This window comes from Molossus molossus, unplaced genomic scaffold, assembly GCF_014108415.1.
Source record: "Molossus molossus isolate mMolMol1 unplaced genomic scaffold, mMolMol1.p scaffold_m16_p_21, whole genome shotgun sequence".
NCBI lineage: Eukaryota > Metazoa > Chordata > Mammalia > Chiroptera > Molossidae > Molossus > Molossus molossus.
This window is the reverse complement of record NW_023425357.1, coordinates 21,168,026-21,190,381: the sequence shown is the minus strand read 5'-3', so window position 1 is coordinate 21,190,381 and position 22,356 is coordinate 21,168,026. Positions and strand designations below refer to the sequence as shown.

Below are 22,356 nucleotides of genomic sequence, written 5' to 3'. Positions count from 1 at the left end.
GCCCGTGGACAAGCGCATGTACTGGCTTAAGCGGCCCCACCAGTGCGACGCGGGCGCGGGCGGGCGCCGCGGGGGCGCTGGGGCCCCTCGCGAGTGGAACGTCGCCTACGCTCTGGGCGGCGCGGCCGACGACGACGACGACGACGACGGTGGCGGCGGCCCGGGTGCCCGAGCCGCTGCCGAAGAGCCGCGAGACTCGGAGCTGTCCGAGCTGTCGGACACCGACCCCCTCTCAGAGCCCGACCCTGTCGTGCGCGACGCCGTAAGCCCCCCCAAGGACGGGGCGCCGGCGGTGCGGGCCACCCTGGGGCCTGGGCCTCGTGGGGGCCGCTGCCCAGAGTGGAGGCCGGCGCCGGGACCCCCTCCTGGACAGAGCATCGAGACTCCCGCACAGGGTGACGTGGAGGAGGAGGAGGGGGACCCCTCGAAGCTCCACGTGGACGGGGAGCCCAAGACTGGCATTAGGCGCAGGCGGAAGGCTGTTGGGAGGCACTGGGTCCCTGAGGCCCGGGCCAGTGTCCTGAGAGGCATTCACGACCCTTGGCAAGGACCTCCCGCCCAAGTGGCCCCTGCAGATGGCATGAAAGGAGCCCCTTCTGGCAGGGCCGCCAAGACTCTGGAGAGCAGGCCCCTTGGGGAGTCCCGTGGAGGCTACTGCCTATCCGAGGACAGTGACATCAACATCACCAGCGAGGAGGAGGACCGAAAGGAGCAACCTCACCCGCGCCCCTGCGCCTCCAAAGAGAAGGAAAACGGTGGCCGAATCCCCCGGGTTCCTCCCGAGAGCCGTGCTGCGCCACCAGAGGGCCTTTGCTGCTACATCTGCGGTTCGGCGCTGTCCCCAGCCTCGCAGCACCAGATCCACGTGCAGAAGCAGGAGAAGCTGGCCCAGGCCCCCTTCTTTCCCTTCCTGTGGCTGCATAGTCCACCTCCTGGGGCTCAACCCATCAGCGAGGGCGGCAGCACCCTGGTGTGTCCCTGCTGCTTCTCCTCCCTCATGCAGCAGTGGCAAAGCTTCGAGCTGGCCAGTGTGCCTGTCCTGCAGCGACTGTATGTGGTGCCTCTGAACAGCCACGCCCCTGGCATGGCCTCCAAGGGCAGGCGGCTCCCGAGGGAAGAGGGCCCACCCTCTGGGACCCTGCCAGAGGCCTGCTACCTCTGTGGGGAGGACTGCACCCCTGATGCCCGGGCAGTGGCCTCCAGGATCCTCAACGGCAATGCCAGGAACACCATGCATTTCCCCTTCCTCAGCCTCCTGCCCTGTCCCCCCAATGCCCGAGGCCCCAACAAGCGCTGTGAGGTCCGTAGCTGCCCCAAGTGCTTCAGCGTCCTGGAGGACATCTGGGCCCTGTTCCGGGCCTGCCAGAATGAGGAGCTCATCACCTCGGTGCAGGGCTTCCTGGGCAGGTACCACCAAGCCTTCCCTGCCTCAGACCCTGCTCTCTCCGAGCCACCCACATCAATCCAGGGCAGCACCGTGTCCATCTGCTACATCTGCGGGACTGAGCTGGGCCCCGGGAAAGAGTTCCAGCTCAATGTGAACCCCTCTAGTCGCTTGGGCGAGAAGGAACCCTTCTTTCCCTTCCTCACAGTTTACCCACCCGCCCCGCGTGCCAGGCCTGCCGACTCCACCGGCCTGGTGGCCACCTGCGTGCTCTGCTATCACGACTTGCTAGGCCAGTGGCTGCAGCATGAGGCACGGAATGCCCACCATGCTGTCAGTGCCTGGTCTCGGCAGTACCAAGTGGACACGTTTGTGTGCTTCTTCTGCCAGCAGGAGAGGAAGCGGTGTCTTGGGCTGAAGGCTGTGAGGGTGGCCCGGCTGCCCTTGTTTCTCTACACCCTGCGAGCGAGCCATAGTCTGCTGGTGGACGACGGGCGGCAGCTGATCATCGGCGCCTGTGTGGAGTGTGGGACCCTGGTGTGTGCTGGCCAAGGGCTTACCCGCCAGGGACCTGTGGGATGGAGCTCCCCAGTGGCAGCAGCAATAAAGGTAAGCAGTGGTTCTCATCTCGTCCTCTGAAATCTGTGCAGATAAAGAAGAGATGTTTTCTGTTCCTCTACCAGGAGAAGTTTAGCACTGATTCTGTGTGGCATGTTCCAGCAGGAGGTGCCCTTCCTGCATCACCAGGCTGGCACTCGGTGGTTATATAGACCTGGCTGGGCTCAGAGGCATATAGCAGGTCACAGGAGTCGGGGGCCAGGAGTGGTCTCGTGGAAGAATAGGGCACTGCTGAAAACAGTGAGCACGGGCCTGAACTTGAGTGTGTTTGCAGCAGAATCTACCAAACAGAGGAAGTTCGGGGCATGTCTGTCATCCGCCTGATAACATTGGTAATTAGTCCAGCCACTCAGGTCACCGAGAGGTCTCCGTACTTACCCGGTTTCAAACACATCAGAGGTGGAAGTTCCTCTTCACTCTAGCTCCCTGGTGGCTTCGCTTTTCCAGAGTTTTCCATCCAAGTTCACACTTTTCCTTTGTGACTCTGGCTGCTTAACAGCAGATAGAAAGATTTCCAGACATGGGGGTTTGGGACCCAGGGGGACAGTGGCCTAAACAGACTTTTCCCCTGGTGGGAAGTGAGTCTTTCTTCTCTGCAAGTCAGCTGTGCAGGAGGAGGCAGGAGGCCTGGCGCTGGCCCTGTTTACAAGGCGCCTGCCTTCACGCTGCCTGCCCAGGAGGAGCCAGACAGGGCTCAGTTCATTTCGGATCCGGCTTTGCAAAGGCTGAAGCAGGAGCTGCCCCTAGTGGGTCAGACGTGGGCATCTGTGAGCTGTGATCACCATTACGGCCGCCCAGGGCCATGAATCCTGATTTCTACCGAGGACAGTGAGACCGGCTTGTTTTAATCAGAAGCCTGTAGCGATGGTTGCTGGCGAAGGGCTAGCAGGAGGATGTGGAGCGGGTAAGGTGGCTGTGGTCTGTTCAGGAATGATTATTCCATCTGTTTGAAAGTTTCCTGGTCCTGCCCCCCATGTGTACATGTGTGTGGTGGTGGCACCTTTAAAGTAGACCCGTCCCAAATCTGCCCACCTCCTCTTATGCGAATGGCCCCATTTCTCATGCTCTGTCCAGGGTTCCTTCTCCACCAATGTTGCTTTGGACTTGAGAGCTGCCTTTGGGGGCTTTGGTGCGATGTCCTCTCATTTTAAGTGGAGGAGCGTATCACCTCTCATTTGTGGTGGGTGGCACATCTGTGCAGCGCCTCCTGCTGGGCACATGAAGAATTGCAGTTTCCAGAAGGACTGGCACTGGGAGAGCTGGGTTTTGGAGCAGCACAGACCTGTGTTCCAGTCTTGTCCTTTCTCTCGGGAACCAAGTGCCTGTGAGTCCGTTTATTATCCTCAATGAACTTGTTTCCTTGGTTGAGGAGTGGAAATCTATGTCACCCGCCTTGTACGCTCATTGTGAGAATTAAATGAATCAGGGAACTTAAATGCTCCCAGGAAGTCAAGTGCTTGGATCATAGTGGGGCCCTCATGTCCACCCAACATGTCGGGGCAGTTTTTTCTGCGATGCAGGTTGATCTTCTGCAAGGCTTTGATTTGCAGTCTGGGTGTGGAGGTTAGGCTTCACGACTGTGTGTCACAGGGTCATCAAAGTGCTGTCGGAGGGGCCTCTCCGACAGCATGTTTTTTGCAGAACATCCAAACTGTGCTGAGTTTTCTCATGTTGATTTGCTCACTCATCAGGATTGATGAGATGCCAACTGTGGGCCTCAACTGACAGGAGCTCGAGGAAACAAAAGAAGCTACAGTTCTCAGTCCAGCTGGGGAGGTGGGAGTTGAGGGTAGCCTGGTGTGGATGAACACGCAAGCTGGTGTCTGTCCAGAAGGGGTCAGCATGAGTTTGGGGAGGCTGAATGTCAGACTAACTTTTGCACCATTTCTAAAGCATCTTTTTTTTTTTTTTTTGCTCTTCACCATGGTCCTATGAGGCCCCATGATGCCCATTTTACAGATGAGTAAGTTGAGACTCAGAAAAGTCCGATGGCCTTGGTAACTATCATGCAACCAGTAGATGGCTGAGGGGGCTCTTGAACCTAGGTCTTTTGACCTCTGCATTCTGTTCATTGGATGGAGTGGGACAAAGCAGGAGAAAAGGTACAGTGGTAAGGAGAAACCAAGCAGCAGGAGTACCTGTGGGTACGGCGGGGGCGAGATGAAGGGGAAGCAATGTTGGAGTAACTAGAAGCCTTGAAATCAGGAAAAGGAAGTTGGGTTTAGGGGAACAATAAAAAGTTCTTATACGAAGGCTTGGAACAGGCCAGGAAAAGGTCCACCCAGGGCCTGGCAGTGGTAGCAATCCAGGTGGGGGTGAGGCCATCAGGCCCGATTGTGGTGGGGGCAGCAGGATGGGTCTCAGCCTCCATTAGACCGGTAGAGAGAAGCAGAGACCCCCACCTGTAAGAGCACCCGATTGCTGGCCAAGAGATGCCAGAAATGCAGCCTCTGCCTTTCCTCCCTCTCCATCCCTCCCTCCCATTCATTCAGCAAATATTTATGGAGTGCCTACTCTGAGCCAGGTGCTGTTCCAGACACGGGGGATTTGGTGGCAAGTTCAGAGCCTTCAGTGTCAGGGGGACAAAGAGTCAACAAAGAATACAGCTTCCGGCAGAGCTGTGAACACAGCCCGAGGATGAACCCCGTGCCAAGCTGGGCGTGGGGAATGAGCCTGCAGGGCTGCGGGAGCCGGGAGCCGGGAGCATTATGCAGGGACTGCTGGGCAGGAACTGTCAGGGCAGAGAGGCAGCTGAGCCACCGGGGAGGTGCAGAGGCTCCACACTGGTTTCCTGTGCCTGCTCCCGAGTCCTTGGTTCTCACATACATATTCTGTCTCTCTCTGGTGTGTGGTTTGAGAATCTGGGTGGGAGTGGCTGGGGCTTTGGAGTGTGGCCGCAGGGAAACCACTTAGCTGGGACGGCATGTTCCAGAACCTCATCTATACTGCCTGCTATAATGCCTCAGCTGTTTCCTGTTAAGCATTTATTCATTAGTGACTCAACTTTAAAGAGTACGAAAGAAAATGTGAGAGAAGGAAGGAAAGAAGGAAAAGAAAGGAGAGTGTCACTGGTGCCCTCTGGATGTGTTTGTGACTTTTCTCTCCAGCTGGACTCCATGCCCCGGAGAGAGCCCCCTGCTCTGTAGTCACCAAGTGTCAGAGCTGGCTGCTTGGATAGGGCTGGGTCAAGGCTGGGCTGGGAGGCTGCAGCCCACCCTTTCAGGATCCTGCACCCCTCCCCCTAGAAGGAACCCCATCATACACAAAGCTCTGCAAAGGTACAGAAAGACCTTGGGGTGGCCCTCAGACAGACCCGGCTTTAATCTTCATTCTGCTGGGAGCTGGTGTGTGACCTTGGGTAAGACGCATGCCCTCTCTGAGCCTCAGTTGCAGTGGAGGTGATCATCCTCTGGAAGGTTTGTGATGTCAGAGGAGCTTACGTGCAGCAAGGGTACCACACGGGCTCGTTCTTTCTCCCTCCCTGAGGTGCTGGGTACTGTGTTGGATACTGTCACCCTCAGGCTCTGATGTTGCAGTTCCTGGCCCCCACCTTTCTGCTGGGGTTGGGGAATGGTTGTTCCTCTCTTCAGAGCTAGTGGGCACAGCTGACCAAGGTGCCGGAGATGGCCCTGGAGACACAATCACGAGGATGATGCCTGTATAGGATGTTTTGCACGTCCCAGGCTCTGCCGCCTGCTTCACCTGTATTCACACTTACTGAGTCCTCACCACAACCCTGTTGAAGGAGGTGCCATGATGCCCATTTCATGGAAGAAAAAGCAAGTCCAGAGAGGTCACGTAATTTGCCCAAGGTCACTCAGCTAGTAACAGCAGGACCAACACTGGACCCAGGAGTCCAGTTCTGTAGTCTGTGCCCCCGCCTGTACTCTGTCTGGCCTTTCTGTCTCCTCCTCAGCTCCAGTTGTGAAGGTGGCAGTGCCCGGAGGGGGGCGGGTCATCATTTTTCTCTGCATGTGCCTCCTTCCACCCCAAAGCAGCTGGGAGGCAGGTGCTATTTGCACGGACTAGAGGCCCCAAGAAGCCTGTTGGCGGGTTCTCTGTGCCCTGTTTCCCCGACCTGCTAAGTTGTGCCCTTTGTCTTCGCTCTCCCCAGCATTGCTCAGGTGTTCAGATTTCAGCTGGGACCTCCTTCTGCTGCTGGGAGAGGCCTGCGCCATCCAAGATGGGTCAGCTGCATGATCGATTTGCTTTCCTTGCAAGCCAGTTGGCGGGCAGGGCGCCCTTCCCTCTTCCAGCTCCGTCTGGAGAGCGTTCTGGGTAATGGAGCGTGCAGCTGTTTACCTAACCGCACCCTGGCCCCTCACTGTGGGGACGCCTCGCTGAGCCCCCCAGTGCAGCCTCTGAGCCCAGAACAGGTGTTGCTGCCGCGGTGCCTTTCTTTTCTCAGCGCTGACATCTGAGGCCTGCAGAGAGCATCTGTCATCACTCGCCTGTCAGGCTCGGCACGCACATCTGTTTCCCGTGTTTCCTGGCTATCTGCGCCCCCACGGCTCCCTGCTCTTCAAGGAGGGCCTGGCAGCTCCTCCTGCCCAGGTCCGGGCTTGCGGGCACCTAGGCAAGGTGATCGATCAGATGGGGGACCTGTGTGGGCTGCCCTGCTGGGCCGACCCTGGCACCCTCTCCCTGGCAGCAGCTGGGAAGTAACTGGGCTCGAGGCCTTTCTCAGGCCCCAGCACCTTCTCCAGGGGAAGGCTGTGCTCTGTTTGCCGGAGGACACTTTCCAGACTCGCCTTGTCCTGAACCTGGAGGCGATTGGAGACAACTGGGAAAGAGGAAGTGGAGACAAAAGGTCTTCAAAACTCAGCCTGCCTTGGAAGCAGGGAAGGGAAGGGGCAGGGCGGGAGGAGGGGTGGCTGTCTTTGACCAGGGCCCGGGTCTGCAAAGCTCTCTGGCCGATTCTCTGGTTAGATTTCCCTGGACCTCACCTTTGACTGTTTTTCAAGGGTTTGTAGGTTCTGGGCAAGTTTGCCTTGTTTTTACATTTTCTCAGCTGGGGAAGAGCCTCTGTCTGGAATTTGGGTTCATCTTCTGCCCTAGGTCTGTGTTTCAGTGGGGTTGGTGCAGCCGGAGCCCCCCAGAAAGAGCATTTCAGAACTTGGTTTCCGTTCTTCACGGATCCCCAAATGGGGACTTACAGGGACAGTTGTGGAAGGAGCTTCTACTTACCGGGTGCCCTTCTCAGTTCCCCCCATCTTTCAGAATGAAAGGTCTGGTCTTCAGGGGTCCCAAGCAGTTTGCATTACCCACGTGAAGACTAACTGGCTGGTGGCACTGTGTTGAGAAGGATGCTGAGGCCGGGCCTGGACTTACTGGGAAAATATCTGGTGATTTATTGGCAGTCTCTTCTGTGGAGTTAGGAACAAGAGAATGACTTCTTGGGGTCTAGGTTTTCCCTATTTTATTTTAATTTTTCCCCCAGCTTTATTGAGATATTATTGACACAAAACATTTTATATGTTTAGGGTATATAATGTGTTGATTTGATACATTTAAATGTTGCAAAATGATTACCGCCATAGCATTAGCTCACATAGCCACCCTTTCTTTTTGTGAAGAGAGCATTTAAGATCAACTCGATTAGCAACATTTCAAGGATATGATACAAGTTATTAGCTATAATCACCTTGTATAATTTACATCCCCAAACGTGTTCATCTTATAACCAGAAGTTCGTACCCTTTGTCTAATATCTCCTTATTTAATGAGGTCTGTGTTTTAAAGTCCATATATGATGCTGGGTACCTGAACCACCATGATGTTCTGTCTTGTGGGAGATGAGAACGCGTTAGGGTCAGAAAAACCTAACAGATCATCGTTTTTCAGATAACGCCACAGCAGGAGGACCAATAGGCCTATAACCTCCTGCCACTTTTGCTGGTTTATTTTTTCAGTAACACCAGCTAATTACATGTATACATTTTGTAAGAAATTCTGGCAGCCCTGTGCCAGGGACGCAGCTGCAGTTCTGCTTCTACCCTTGTCCTGGGATGCCCTGGAGAAACATAAACACACTTTCTGCCCATTAGCTCAACAAATGTTTGCGTGCGTGCGTGCCTACTGTCCACCAGGTGCTCTGAGCACCTGGCGCTCTAAGGACATGGTGTGGATTCAGGCAGCCTCTGCCCTTGGGTGCTGGCAAGGGATTGGGGGTGAAGGGACCTGGTTATAGCCGTGTATTATGTTCTCTGCTGGGGTCTACTGGGAGCCCAACAGGAGGTTGAGAAGTGGGTATGTTCAGGGAAGGCTTTCTGGAGGAGGTGACATCTAAGCTGAGTCCTGAAGCCTGAAAAGGACTCAATCAGGTCCACATGAGAGTCATATGCTTCTGACAGAGGAGCATGTACAAAACCCAGGATGTGGGGAGTGTAATTGCCGAAAATCTTTAAGTAGTTCTACTTGCAGTGGGAAGAAGGGATGGAGCAGGAGGGGTTGGCAGTGTTCAGAATCCCTGGGTATGCATGTGATCCAGCTTGAATGCATCTGAATTTAAAAATACCAATCACTAGGCTGTGATGATTGGAAAAACAAATACCAATGACTGGCCCCTACCATGACCTGTGAAATCAGAATCTGTGAAGGGTGGCCCTAGTGGCACTGGTATTTTAAAGTTTCCAGAAGACTCCAGCGTTGGAGTGACTGCTGATAGAGGTAAACACAGCCCAGGAGTTTGAGACTTTTTATCTTAAAGGCATAGTAGTCACACAGGATTCTGTTCATGTGTTCTGTCTTGTTTTTAGTGAGCGCCTACTGTGTCCCAGGCACTGTCTGGGCATCAGGATCTAGCAGCGCGCAAACCAGACTGGGTGCAGGGAGGGACTGTGACCGTGGCCATGGAGTGGCTGGGAGACATGGGTGGGGTGTTTTTGTTTTTAAATTGAAATAAAATTTGCACACCATCAAATTCATCCTTTTAAAGTGTGTAATTCAGTGGTTTTTCGTGCATTCACAGAGTTGTGCAGCCATCGCTATCTGATTCTAGAACGTGTCCATAACCCCTGAAAGAAATTCCATACCTATTAGCAGTCACTCCCCAACCCCCTCCCCAGCCCCTGGCAGCCCTTAACCTCCTTTCTGTCCCCGTGGATGTGCCTGTTCTGGATGTCTCATATAAGTGGCATCATACGAGATGAGTCTTTTGTGTCTGGCTGCTTTCACTTAGTGTTTTTGAGGTTCTACCATGGTGTGGCTTGTGTCAGTATTTCATGCCTCTTTATGGCTGAATAATATTCCACTGTATGGCCAGACTACGTGCTATTGTTTATTTTTTATTTTTTAAATTTTTTTTAGAGAGAGAGGAAAGGAGAGGGAAAGAGAGATAGAAACATTGATGAGCGAGAACATCGATTGACTGCTTCCTGCACGCCCCCCACTGGGGATCAGGCCCACAGCCTGGGCATGAGCCCTGATTGGGAATCGAACCGGTGACCTCTTGGTGCATGGGTCAACGCTCAACCACTGAGTCATACCAGCCGGGCTACGTGCTGTATTTTTTTTAAATATGTTTTTATTGATTTTTGAGAGAGCGAGGAAGGAAGAGAGAGAGATAGAAACATTGATGTAAGAGAGAAACATCCATCAGCTGCCTCTTGCATGCCCCCTACTGGGGATCAAGCCTGCAACCTGGGCATGTGCCCTGACCTGGAATTAAACTAGGACCTCTCAGTCCATGGGAGGACACTCAGTTCCCTGAGCCACACTGGCCGGGCCAGACTACATGCTACTTATTCATTCCTCAGTTGATGGACATCTGGGTTGTTTGCATCTTTAAGCTGTTGTGAATAACGCTGCTCTGAACATGTGTGTGCAGGTTTCTGTTTGGACATGTGTTTTTATTTCTCTTGGGTAGACACCCAGAGTGGAATTGCTGGGTCATCTGGTAACTCCCTGTTTAACCCTTTGCGTTGGTCCGCCCCTCCCTGGGATGAGGGGAGCTGTAGGAAGAACTGAGAACAGGTTGCACTTGCTCTCAAAGCTTTGACTTGCTCCAGCCACGGCCTGGGGAATCAGAGGCCTTGGATCCTGGCCCCAGCACTCACAGTGGCCTTGGGCAAGACCTCCCCCTGCCTGGGTCTCCTGTTCCCCTCTGTAAAATGGGAGCAGATGCCGGACTAGTAGCTGAGCCCTTTGTCTCCCTCGTGGCTGTCAAATTCTGACCATCTCATCTTTCTGCACCTGTTGGCAGGAGTGGAATGGAGTGGGCGAGCGACCCCTGAGGTCAGGGCTGGCTTGGCTCTCTGAGACCAGTGCCTCTCAGCTTCCCTGCCCCGGCGCTGGCCACCCCGGCCACTGCTTCTGTTTCTGCTCCCGACCTGTTTGTTGTGGAACCCTGTATGAAGTCAATCGCTGGACTGGATTTCCTTCTAGAAGTGCCAGCAACCTCGAGCAAATGACACAAAGGTCCCAGTTGGTATTTGGCTCAGCAGAGCCAGGACCCTGGGCAGGAGCAGCCGCCTCTTGGGTCTGTTCTTTCCTCCTGGAAGGTTGCAGGGCCAGAGTGAAGTGGGGGAGGAAGCATTCAGAGTTTAAGGGGTGCCCCCTCAAAGATCAGAGCCATGTGTTCCTGCCCACCAGTTAGTGTCAGTTGTGGGGCGGAGCTGGTGATGAGGAAGGGCATATAGGCTCTAGCCTCCCACCTTGTCACGACGAAGACCCAGTGAGGTCCAAGGAGATGATGACGATGAAGGTGGCGGTAGCTGGTGGCATTGAAAGCGTTTGCTCTGTGCCAGCTACTGTCCTACGAGCTTTGCCGATGTCACCTCGTGTAACCTTTCACCCGTCGTACACGGTAGGGTTTTCTGTTGTATAGATGTGGAAATTGAGGAACAGAGAGTGGAAGTTATTTGCCCAAAGTCACACAGCTGGGAAGTCCTGGAGCTGAGATTCTAATCAGGCCGTTTGGCTCCAGCGCCCACTCTCCTCCCAGAGGCCAGGATGTAGCCATGTGGGAGGTAAGGACTGGCTCGGTGGACAGCAGCCTGAGGACGGTGTGGCTCAGTGGGGCAGAGAGCCGAGGGCCCAGCCAGGGCCTGGCCTGCGGTAGCCCGCAGCCAGTGTTTGGTGGCCGGAAGGAGATGGGGGTCAGGGAAGGCAGCCTGGAGGAGGAGTCCCTGATGGGGATGCTACAGATGGGTAGGATTTAAATAAGTGGTGACTACGAAAAAGGACTCCCAGAATTTTTATGCCAGTGATGCTATTTGTATTTTATTATTATTATGAAATTATTTTTCTTCTATTGATTTTAGAGCGAGAGAAAGGGAGAGGGAGAGAGAGAGAGAAACATCGAGGAGAGAGAACATCGATTGGCCGTCTCCTGCATGCCCCCCACTGGGGATCGGGCCCACAACCTGGGCATGTGTCCTGACCAGGGATCGAACCAGTGACCTCTTGGTGCATGGGTTGATGCTCAACCACTGAGCCACACCAGCTGGACAGTAATGCCATTTTTAAAATGTCCTTATTTTATTCTGTGTGTTGTTTGAATGTTACCTGCGAATTGATTATACTCTAGGAACCGTTTCTCTGTTTTAAAGGTATTTTCAGATCGTCTTATATTTTACATTTAAAAGCAATATGTGCCCTGGCCGGTTTGCTCAGTGGTTAGAATGTCTGCCCGCAGACCAGAGAGACCCGGGTTCGGTTCCCGCTAAGGGCAAGTACCTCGGTTGCAGTTTGTCCCTGACCCCGGTTGGGGTCGTGTGGGTGGCAGCTGGTCGATATGTCTCTCTCACGTCGATGTCTCTCTCTCTTTCTCCCTCTCTCTTTCTTGCTCTATTTGAAGATAAATGCAAAAATGTCTTTGGGTGAGGATTAAAAAAATAAAAATAACAACAGTATGTGCTTCATGATAGAAAACTTAAGAGAGCAGGTGAGAGCAGGTGAGAGATGAGCCACGTGTCAGACTCAGCTCCCCTCTGCCCTGTGGGTCCTGTCTGACCTCTTGACCTTTCCACAGCTGTCCACTGATTGTCTACCAGCCACAGGACCCCTGTGGGTCTTCCCACTGGCTCCACTCTGCCACCAGCTCACTAGGTGACTGTGAGTACGATGCCAATTCCCCTGGCTGCCCATTCCGCCTCACACTGTGGCGGGTGGCCTGAGCTGCCCTGTGGGTAGGAGGCAGCAGTCCCATTTTTCAGATGAGGAGGCCAAGGCTCATGAACCTGAGAGTTTTGGATCAAGTTACTGACAGTAAGTGGCAGAGCTGGGACATGCAAGAGCAGGGTGGTCTAATGCCAGGGCCTTGGCTGTCTCCCTGCCCCGGGGATAAGTGGCACTTACTGGAGATGGTGGAGGGCTGGCAGGGGCCTGGCCTCACCTAGCTGCACACAAGGAGGCTGCATTGGTGCCCTGTACCAGCTTCCAGGGAGGGGCGCCTGGGAGGGGGGCAGAGTGCTGACACACTGCAGCAGTGTTTATAAGCCTTCCCAGCCCCGTAAACCCCGTGTCCCAGCTTCCAGACAAGGGCCTTTGCAGACGGGGATTAAGGCTTATGTGGGTTCTGACGCCCGACATGGAGGAATGGAGGCAGGTGGGAGGCAGGTGTGGTCTTTCAGACTCCCGGACACAGGGGGACAGGGCCAAGGGGGCTCTATAGGGTCCTGGTGTCCCCAGCACAGTGTCAGGCCTGAGTCCGGAGAGGCTGGAGGAGCCCCAAAGGGTGGCCTCTCCTTGGCTGTAGTGGCACCTCTTGAATCCTGATTCCTCCAAGCAGCTGGGGGCCCTCTTCCCTCCCAGAGGGTCTTTCTCATAGCCATGCACTGTTCTTTCTTCTGTGTGATTATGTGATGTCCAGGGCACTGCTGGACAAGGGAGGCCCAGATGTGCAGAGCGTGGCTTTATGCTGGTTTCACAGGGCTGTGGGCTCTTGAGCACCCAGGACACCATGAGCCACCCGGGCCTGCAGGATGCACTGAGCCCAGGGGACAGGGTGCACAGGGCCCCTGCAGAGGTCCAGGCCTGGGTCTTGCTGGGGTTGGAGTTGGTGGGCAGTGCCATTCCGGAAACAAGCCCACATTTCCCCCTGGTGCAGGAGCTGAGTTTGCCGGTGCACCTGCACATCCCCAGCTACGCACGAAAACTGCCACTTGACTCACTGCCGGCAGCCTGCCCTGGCTGGGGTGGTAGAGTGTTGACCATCCCCCAGTGGTCTCTTTTCCTGCCTCTCAGGCTCTGTGTGTGAGCAGGAGGCTTGGTTGGTGGCCGGATCCTCCTTACCCTTCTCCCTCCTTCTCTCTCTGAAACTGCCTGTTCTTTCTTTTTCGAAATATGGAAATGGGGAGCCTGGTTTTAAGAGCTCCCATGAGGTGTGATTGCTGATTTCTTCCCGTTAACAGTTGAAACCTGGACCATGCTCATCTGTTACCTGTCACTTGCCAGGTGACAGGGATGAACAAGGCCTTTTGTTGGGGCTTAAGGACTGGCTTCAGGGAGGGTCCCAAGGAAGGTGGACAGAGGAGTGGGGAGTTGCTGGAGACTGTCTGAATTGGAGGGACAGTGGGTGGTTGGGGCCCTTCCCCTACATCCCCTTGCCAACTTGTGCACAGATACCCCCATGAGACACACTCACTTTCTCTCTCACACACATGCACACACCCTCACCTATATCCGCTGCCTCTCATTGCACACAAACTCACGCCCACCCTCCTACCCTCCCCCACATGCATGCACACACACGCGCGCACACACACCCCTGTACCACGTTCTCTGAGGGAGGGTCTTAAACATCTACTACAATTGGATTTGTCTTTTTCTCCCTTTAATTTTGTCAGTGTTGGCTTCATGAATTGGGAAGCCCCTGTCCATTTATGATTGCTTTGCCTTTCGGATGGATTGGCCCTGCCATCACAGTGATACAGACTTCCATCTCTGGCAAGAATATCTTGAAGTCTATTTTATCTGAATTCTCCCCATCTGAAAATCAAGAGCCTCTGAGGTTCAGAGAGGGAAAGTGACTGGCCCAAGGCCACACAGCTGTCGGTGTCAGGCGCAGGAGTCACGCTTGCTCGGCAGCTCCACCCCAGCAGCTGCTTTGGGGCGGTGGTTCTGAGAGAAGCCCCTTCCTGGTAAGTTTCTGGGCACCTGCATTTTGATGTCATGATTGTCAGGCGTCCAGAGCGGTGTCCCAGCCCGCCTTCAGCAGAGAGGACCCCCCAGGATCCTAGCATCTGGCCTGCAGCCTTCAGGAGCCCAGCTGAGCGTGCTTGGAACACCCTTTGGAAATTTCCTGCCAAACTCTTCTCTGGAGCTTCTGACCCTCCCCAGCCCGTTCGGTGAGACTGTGCTGAGTGTGCTGGGCGGATCTTCCCAGGTCTCACATGCAGAAAGTTTCTCCGGGTGGCAGGAGACTGTCCCACTCTCTAGCTTTCCTGTGCAGGCCTTTTGGAGCTTGTGCCAAATCCACTCCCTGGTGGCCTCACCCCGGCTGGGCCGGGGCCTGGAGCTCCTGGGGGCTCCGTACTGGTGCAGGCCGCCTGCCAGTGGTCCGAGTCATCCTGGCAGGCGCCCTGGTCCCAGAGGAAAGCTGCCTCTGTCTCCATGGAGCATTCTGGGAAATCTGGGGCCCTGCAGGGCGCCTGGGTGGGGGCATTGCCAAGGAGATGTGTGTTGGGGGAATGGACAGAAAAGGGGCATCTTTGCCATGAGCTGTACGTAGGGGCCATAGTAGTGACGATGGGTTGGTTTATCCAGGAGTTTCCCTGAGCCCCTGCCGTGTGCTAGATGCCGCAGAACCAGAGCAGGGCGGCACACAGAGTCCAGGGCTGTGATTGTGCCGGGGAGAAGGGGTGAGCGCCGCTATGTATCTAATCCTGGACGCCACCCACTGTCAAGCATATATCATTGTTTTCCAGACCATTAGACAAGAAAAATTGCTGCCAGTGAAACCAACACTCCCCCCCTTGTAAGAGTCATCCTGATTTCAGAGAGGTTAAACTGTGACACAGGTAGTCTGGGGCTTCTAGCCAGTGAAGAGCATGAAGTGCAATGATGGCGGTGGTGACGGCGGTGGCGGTGATGATGGGGATCAGGACCTGGCAGTGGCCGCCGCCGGGTGATACGTGCTTGCTGGACATTCTCTTACTGGCTCTGTGAGTAGGACTGTAACAGGTGAACAGGGGAAGTCAGGGCCCATTTTCCCCACTGCGCCCCTTGGGGTGACTTTGCAGTGACGCAACAAGATCAGTCCTGCTGAGCCTGGGTCGGGCCGTGGTTGGATAGATGCAGTGACACAGCCGCACTTGGTGCCACTGGGACACAGTTGCCCTTGAGATGCTTCTGGCCTCTGTCCCCTCCAGATCTAGGGCAGGGCAGCGGGGAGCAGCCCAGCTGACAGGCTGGCTCTGTGGCATCCTGGTGGTGCGGACTGTGCGCCCCAGGGGGCGTGGCGGACCCCTGGTGACTCTGGCTGCGGCAGCATGGGCCTTAATCAGGCGGAACGAGGCGGCAGCAGAAGCTGGCAGCTGCGTGGCTCCGGGGCCCTGGCCGGTCAGAGGGGCAGGAGCGGGGCCAGGCGGTTCCTCACACCTCCCGCTGAGGGCCACTTCTGGCCGGACCAAGGTCCTAGGAGGGTCAGGGCACCTGCTGCTGGGCGGAGAACCCGGCGACCACAGGAGCCTTTCTGCTCTGAGGGGAGCGGAACAAGGACGGCAAAACCTTGCTCCCCAGGTTTCCCCCATTACGGAGTGCTTCTCTGCTTGCTTTCATGTGACTCTCCCAGCCATCTGTACCAAAGGAGTGATGTCAGCAGTGTGTCACCCCTTTGGTACGGACTGCGAAACCAAGGCTCCCGGGGAGGTCATGCTACGTGCTCTTCGCGGGCAGATGGTGTGGTTTGGCAAACAGCATTCTGAAGTCAGATCTTGTCACCTCTGCCGCCTGTGTGGTCCTCACATGTTACTTCATCTTTCTGAGCCTCGAGCTCCTCCCTCATACCCCGGGGACAATCTGGATGTCCCTCTGAGGGACATCAAGGGACTGAAGCCCCTAGTGAGAGCCCAGCAAGCAGTCAAGACTCCAGGAGTGACGGCTGTGGTTGCTGGGGGCAGAGGGAGAGCCTGAGGCCCTGCTCACAGCCTGGCTCAAGGGCCCTGGAATCAATATTCCCTGTGCCCCTCAATGTCAGAAAGCCCCACCCCCACCCCTTAATCAGGGCTATCTGTCACGGAGCAGGAGCTCCTGGTTAATCTCCCATGAGCCTTGGCTTATGCAAGAGGAGGCAGCGTGGGGGATGGGAAACCTGGAAGTAGCCCGGGAAACCTGGGATCTGAGCTCCCTTATCCCTTCTCTAGGCTCCTTATCCCTTCTCTAGGCTTCAACTGAGGGATGAAGGGGGCACTCACCTGACTTCTGACCCTGTGAAAAGCCGCATTGGCATGTGACGGCAGTCAGCAGAAATGCCTGGCTGCTTGTCTGTCTGTCTGTCTGTCTGTGGGACCTCATCTGTATGTGGGAATTACTGTAGCGTGTATGTCCCAGGGCTTGGTACATAATGTGCTCACTAAATGTTGGTTCTTCTTACTTTTGCAATTTGTCATTTAATTTCCTCTCCAGCCCTCCTCATTCTGGAGAACTGACCTGTAGACCTTCAAAACACAGGAATCTAGACCCTGTGCGTTGGATGAGATGAGCCAGGAGGGTCCAACTTTGAGGTCAGGCCCTGGGGAAAGACCTACCATTCTCAGCATGGTACCCCCATTCTCACAAATACATTTCCTAACCTCAAAACTCAGTGCAAAATCCCGTGCCTATCTGCATTTTTTTTTTTTTTCTGGAGAGAGGATCTGTAGCTTGCATTGGACTCTCAAAGGGGTTCTGTGTCTCCCCAAAGGTAAGGAGCCATTGTTACAGATGCATTTATCTGCACACTCAATCATAGTGCTATGCCCATCAGCCGAGTCCTCCTCATCCCTTGAAACCACAGACCTGTTCCTGCCTTCGTGTGTTGACACATGCGTGCTCTCTCCCTCCCACTTTTTGCCCATTTTCCCACACCAGGAAGCCTTCTTTGTCAACTCCCACCAGCTGAAGTCTCTCCCCTCTCCTGGCTGTCCTGGGCACTTGTTTGTATGCAACTTTTTTTACACTTGATAATAATTTATCACTTTTTTATATGTAGTCTCAAGTTGTCTTCTGATTGCTTCACGTGAGTAAGCCCTGTGTCTCCAAAAGGAGAGAAAAATAGCTAAAGTTGGAATTTTTATCCTCTGACCCTCCGCATTGTACAGTGCGTTGCCATCCATGGGAGTGGCATTCCTGAAGAGCACCGTGGTTGGCAAAACCACCGTTGGCATGATCAAAGTCTCAGACAAAATAAGAGGTTAGGGAAAAGAAAACAATAACGATGGCATTAAGTATATGTCTTTTAAAACCACCGTAAATAAAACTTCTGAGTGACATCACCGCCAAAACAAACCAGCTTCGTCCACATTTTAAAACCTGCTCCAGTCGGTAACCTGTCCTGGAATTAACTTCGGTGGATGAGAAACTTGGCCATCATCTTGACGTGATGATGTTTATTTTTTCTCAAGTCCATTTTGGTAGTTTATGTTTTTCAGAGAATTTACCTGTTTCATCTAGGTAGTCAAGTTAACGGGCATAACTTCTTTATAGTGTTCCCTTGTTATCCTTCTAATATCTGTAGGTTCTGTAGTGATGTTCCCTGTTTCACGTGTGATATTGGTAATTGGTGCCTTCTCTCTTTTTTTTCCGTGATCAGTCTAGGTAGAAGATTATCAATTTTATTGAGCTCCGGGAAGGTTTATATTTAAGAGACTGTGCTTCTTCACAGTTTTTAATTAGTCCTTCTGGCCTTGAAATATAATGTTTTCTGCTCTTGGGGCCTCTCGGCTCTATTTTTGCAAGTGTATATGAAATGTCTGTGAAGCCACTAGGCCTTTTCCAAGTAATTTATGCTTATAGGCATATTTTCCACACCTGATCTTCTCTCTCTCGCTCTGTTGAGTCAGTGGAGGTTAAAGTGATTTTTCTCTCTCAACCTGCCTTGTGACATCCATGGGTGAAGTCAAGATGAAATGTCCTTTTGCTTGAGGGGACTTTATCAAACCCTAAATAAGTAAGAAAGATACTAGACTTAAATATTTTTAATGCAGAAGAGAAAGCTGCATTATCTCAGAACTGCAGATTGGGCAGGATTGCTGGCTCTGTTATTTGGAATATATGTATTCAATAATGTTGTGTTTCACTTCTTATTATACAGAGTATTCACCATTTGAAATATTTGTGTCCTGCCATGCTTTTGCTACAAAGTATATTTTATCTGTAACCTTGATTGAAACTCCTGTTTCTCTTATGTTTGCATTTATGACAATCTCAGAGTATCTCTTTAGAATCATGGAACTGGGAGGACATTGAGTCCAACCCCTCTCACTTTATCAAAGAAGACTCTAAGGCTCAGGGCGAAGGACTTACCCATGAACAGAGAGCATGTGAGAGGCTGAGGCAGGATGCTAGTGCCCTGGGATATTTCCACTTCATCAGCCAAGGCTATCCCTCGAGTAACAGATGTCTTGATATTTTTGCACTAGTAATTTGAGGGGCCGTGGAAGGCCAGCCTCAGCTGCTAAGTCCATGTGGGATCCCTAGCTCCAGGATCAAAGTGGAGACTCCTGAGGGCGGAGCTGGGTGGTGAACAGTATTCTTCTGTGAATATACCGCCTCCTCCATCTCCAGGACCACCTTGTGTCCTCTCAGAGCCATGGGAAGCTTCTTCTGTGTGAGTTGTATTCTTTTCTTGAAAATAAAATTTTAGTAGCAGCTTTATTGAGATACGATTTGCATACTATAAAGTTTACCCTGTTAACTTATACAATTTAGTAGTTTTTAGTATATTCATAAAATTGTACCATCATCACTACTATCTAAGTATAGAATGTAAAGAACCCCTATTCTCCCCTCCCCGCAGACTCTGGCAACAACTAATCTACTTTCTGTCTCTGTGGATTTGCCTATTCTGGACATTTCATATAAATGGAATCATATCGTATGTGGTCTTTAGTGTCTGACTTCTTTTTTTAATCCTCACTCGAGGACATTTTTCCATTTTTTGTTCAGGTAGAGTGGGAGGGAGAGAGAGGATCAGAGAGAGAGAAACATCGATGTGAAGGGACACATCGAGTGGTTGCCACCGCACAACCAACCAGGGCCGGGGACAAACTGCAACCGAGGTACGTGCCCTTAGGGGGAACCGAACCTGGGTCTCTCAGGACCGCAGGCCGACGCTCTAACCGCTGAGCCAGACCGGCCAGGGCTAGTGTCTGACTTCTTTGTTGTCATGTTATATGCATGTTATAGAAGGTGTCAGTGCTTCGTTCCTTTTTATGGCTGAATAATATTCCATTGTATGTATATGCTACATTTTGTTCATTCATCCACTGATGGGTATTTTGGTTGTTTCCACCTTTCGGCTATTGTCAATCATGCTGCTATGAAATTCATGTGCAGGTTTTTGTGTGAATGTATTTTTTTCTCTCTCTCTCGGGTAGATACCTAAGAATGAAATTGTTAGGTCATATCATAACTCTAGGTTTAAGGATCTGTCAGGTTGTTTTCAATACAGGTTTGCATTCCCCCAGCAGCAGTGTGTGGGGTTCCATGTGGGATTTGCTTTTATTTTGTAACTTATTTTTTTATCGTTGTTTTACTATACCCTACAGTCATGTGTAAAATTGAAATCATTACTGTGAGTATCTACTGTTTCTTTCTTTTTCTTTTTGTCTTACAGACTCTACTCATTTTCTAAGTTACATAAAATTTCCCCCACTCCCTTCAATGGAATCATACATCTTTAAGCAGGATTATTTTTAAATTTAAATAAATTTGTACCCTGTTCATCTATTTCTTCCACCCCCCCCCCCCCCAACCAAAAACAAATGTGATTTGCTTTTAAACGAGGAACAAAACAAGTGGGCAGGTTATGTTTATTTCTATAACGATAACAGTATACATTCAATAATAAATTGTTAAAATTAATAAATGTTAAAGTTCTTTCCCACCCTTGAGACTTTATATCAAAAGATAATTTTAAAACTTTTTTTTTTTTTTTTAAAGTGACAAATCCCAGCTCTACTGTGTGGTCACGGGCAAGTAACTTAACCTCTCTGGGCCTCAGTTTCTTCATCTGTAAACATTTGTGATTGTATCTGCCTGAGAAGGGGGCAGATACAATGAGTTAGTACATGTACAGCTCTTAGCATCATAATCCCTGGCAGCTAGGAAGCCCCATGTAAATACTAGCTATCATTCATTCGTTCATTCATTTTTGTTTTGTTAGTCCTCACCTGAGGATATTTTTTTTCCATTGATTTTTAGAGAGAGTGGAAAGGAGGGAAAGTGGGGAGAGAGAGAGAAACATCGATGGAGAGAGACACATCGATTGGTTGCCTCCCACCTGTGTCCCAGCCTTGGGGCTGGGGATCGAACCTGCAACCCAGGTATGTGCCCTTGACTGGGAATCAAACCCGTGGCCCTTTGGTGCACAGGCTGATGCTCTGACCACTGAGAAACACTGGCCAGGGCAATACTAGCTACTATTTTTATTAAGATCACATTATTGATGCTGGGAATTTGGAGACCCAGCCCAACCTCACAGCTCAGAGGCTGTGTCCCCATCGGAGGCAGCTCCCGTGGTCATTGTCATGTTTCCTCCTGGGCATTTTCAGGGCATTCTTTTTACCAAGGTGAGAAGAAACTTGAAATTCAGTGGTGTGCATCTTGCTGTATTCATTTCATGTCTCAGCATAAACACTTCCCAGTGTTGTAAGCATACTTTCAATGTCCGTGTGAGAGACTCCCATGCAGAAGGGCCTGAGCTTACCCGTCCACCCCCCGAGAGTGACCATTTAGGTGGACTGGAGCAGTTTCTGCTGTGGTGAGTGCATTTCAGGCGATGCTGGAGAAGCTTCTTGGCTGGAGAAGGTTTCCCTGACCTCACAAGAGGCCCTGGGGGTGTGGATGGACTCAGGCCCCCAGCGGAGCTTGCGGACCTCGTGGGTGTGGGTGGGAGTATGCAGAGAGAGGCTGCCTGGAGGGGGCGAGTACGTGGTACCAAGGGATCAAGGGCAGCTCACTTAACAATTTTGAATCTATTTTTTTTTTATCCTCACCCGAGGATATTTTTACATTAATTTTCAGATAGAGCTGGAGGGAGAGAGGGAGAAAGAGAGAGAGAGAGAAAAAAAAAACACATCGATGTGAGAGAGACACATCAATTGGTGACCCCCGCCGGGGCTGGGAACTAACCACAACCGAGGTACGTGCCCTTGGCGGGAATTGAACCCGGGACTCTCTGGTCCTCGGGCGACATTCTTACCGCTGAGCCATACCAGCCAGGGCACAATGTTGATTCTTTTCCTGAAGTCTAACATGTTCCATGTCGAAAATTTAGACAATAGAGATAAAAAGGCATAAAAACTACCCATAATTCTGTAACTCAGGACCTCCAGCCTTTTTTTCTTTCTTTCTTTTGGTATTTGTATTTATTTGTACATGGAGATGGTTCAACATTTCGAATAATTTGCATAGTACGTGTTTGTGTTTTTTTGAAGTCCAAATAAGAGCCGTTTATTGGCCGGCCGGCGTCTGATTCCGAACAGCCCTGTGACAGAGTCTTCGCAATCAGCTGCATAGTACGTTTTTTGAGTGAGTGTATGAGTGAACACAGTAGAGTCTCTGGAACCCCTTGGGGACAATGAAAATGTATATTGACCCCCCCACACACAAATTCTGATAGCACAATTTATCCACTTAAAAAAAAACGTATATTATATTTTCATTCTAAAATCAGTAATTTTACATTATACAAATATGTTGGAAATAGAAGTGTAAAGAATGAAGGAGAATTATTGAGTTCCTCTCCCAATAGAAAACATCTGTTATTAGTGAAATATATTTCATTATACTTTCTCTACCCTCTGAGAATACTTTTTTTTATTAATTTATTTTTGTTACAGATGTTTCTTCTTTTTTCTCCATTGACACCCTTCTCCCCATCCCCTCCCCCCCGTCCCCAGCTTTGTTGTCCATGTCCATTGGTTATACGTACGTGCATATAAGTTCTGTGGTTTATCTCTTCTCTCTCCCCCACCCCCTCTTCTGAGCATTGTCAGTCTGTACCATACTTCCATGTCTATGGGTCTACCCTATTCCTCAGACTGTTATGTTCATTATATTCCACAAAGAAGTGAAATCATGTGATATTTGTCTTTCTCTGCTTGGCTTGTTTCGCTCAGGATAATACTCTCCAGGTCCCCCCACGTCATCTCAAAGGATAAGAGATCTTTCTTTCTTACAGCTGCATAGTACTCCATTGTGTACATGTA

The 22,356-nt window shown here is 51.8% G+C and overlaps 1 protein-coding gene across 1 annotated transcript in view; it reads left to right on the top strand.

The window, feature by feature from the left end:
* Window positions 1–580: 580 nt before the first annotated feature.
* GSE1 (Gse1 coiled-coil protein) overlaps window positions 581–22,356 on the top strand; it is a 426,886-nt gene continuing 405,110 nt past the window's right edge. Inside the window, exon 1 of the mRNA XM_036275499.1 lies at window positions 581–1,993. Coding sequence (XP_036131392.1) covers window positions 581–1,993 — 1,413 coding nt within the window. The remainder of the gene's footprint in view (window positions 1,994–22,356) is intronic.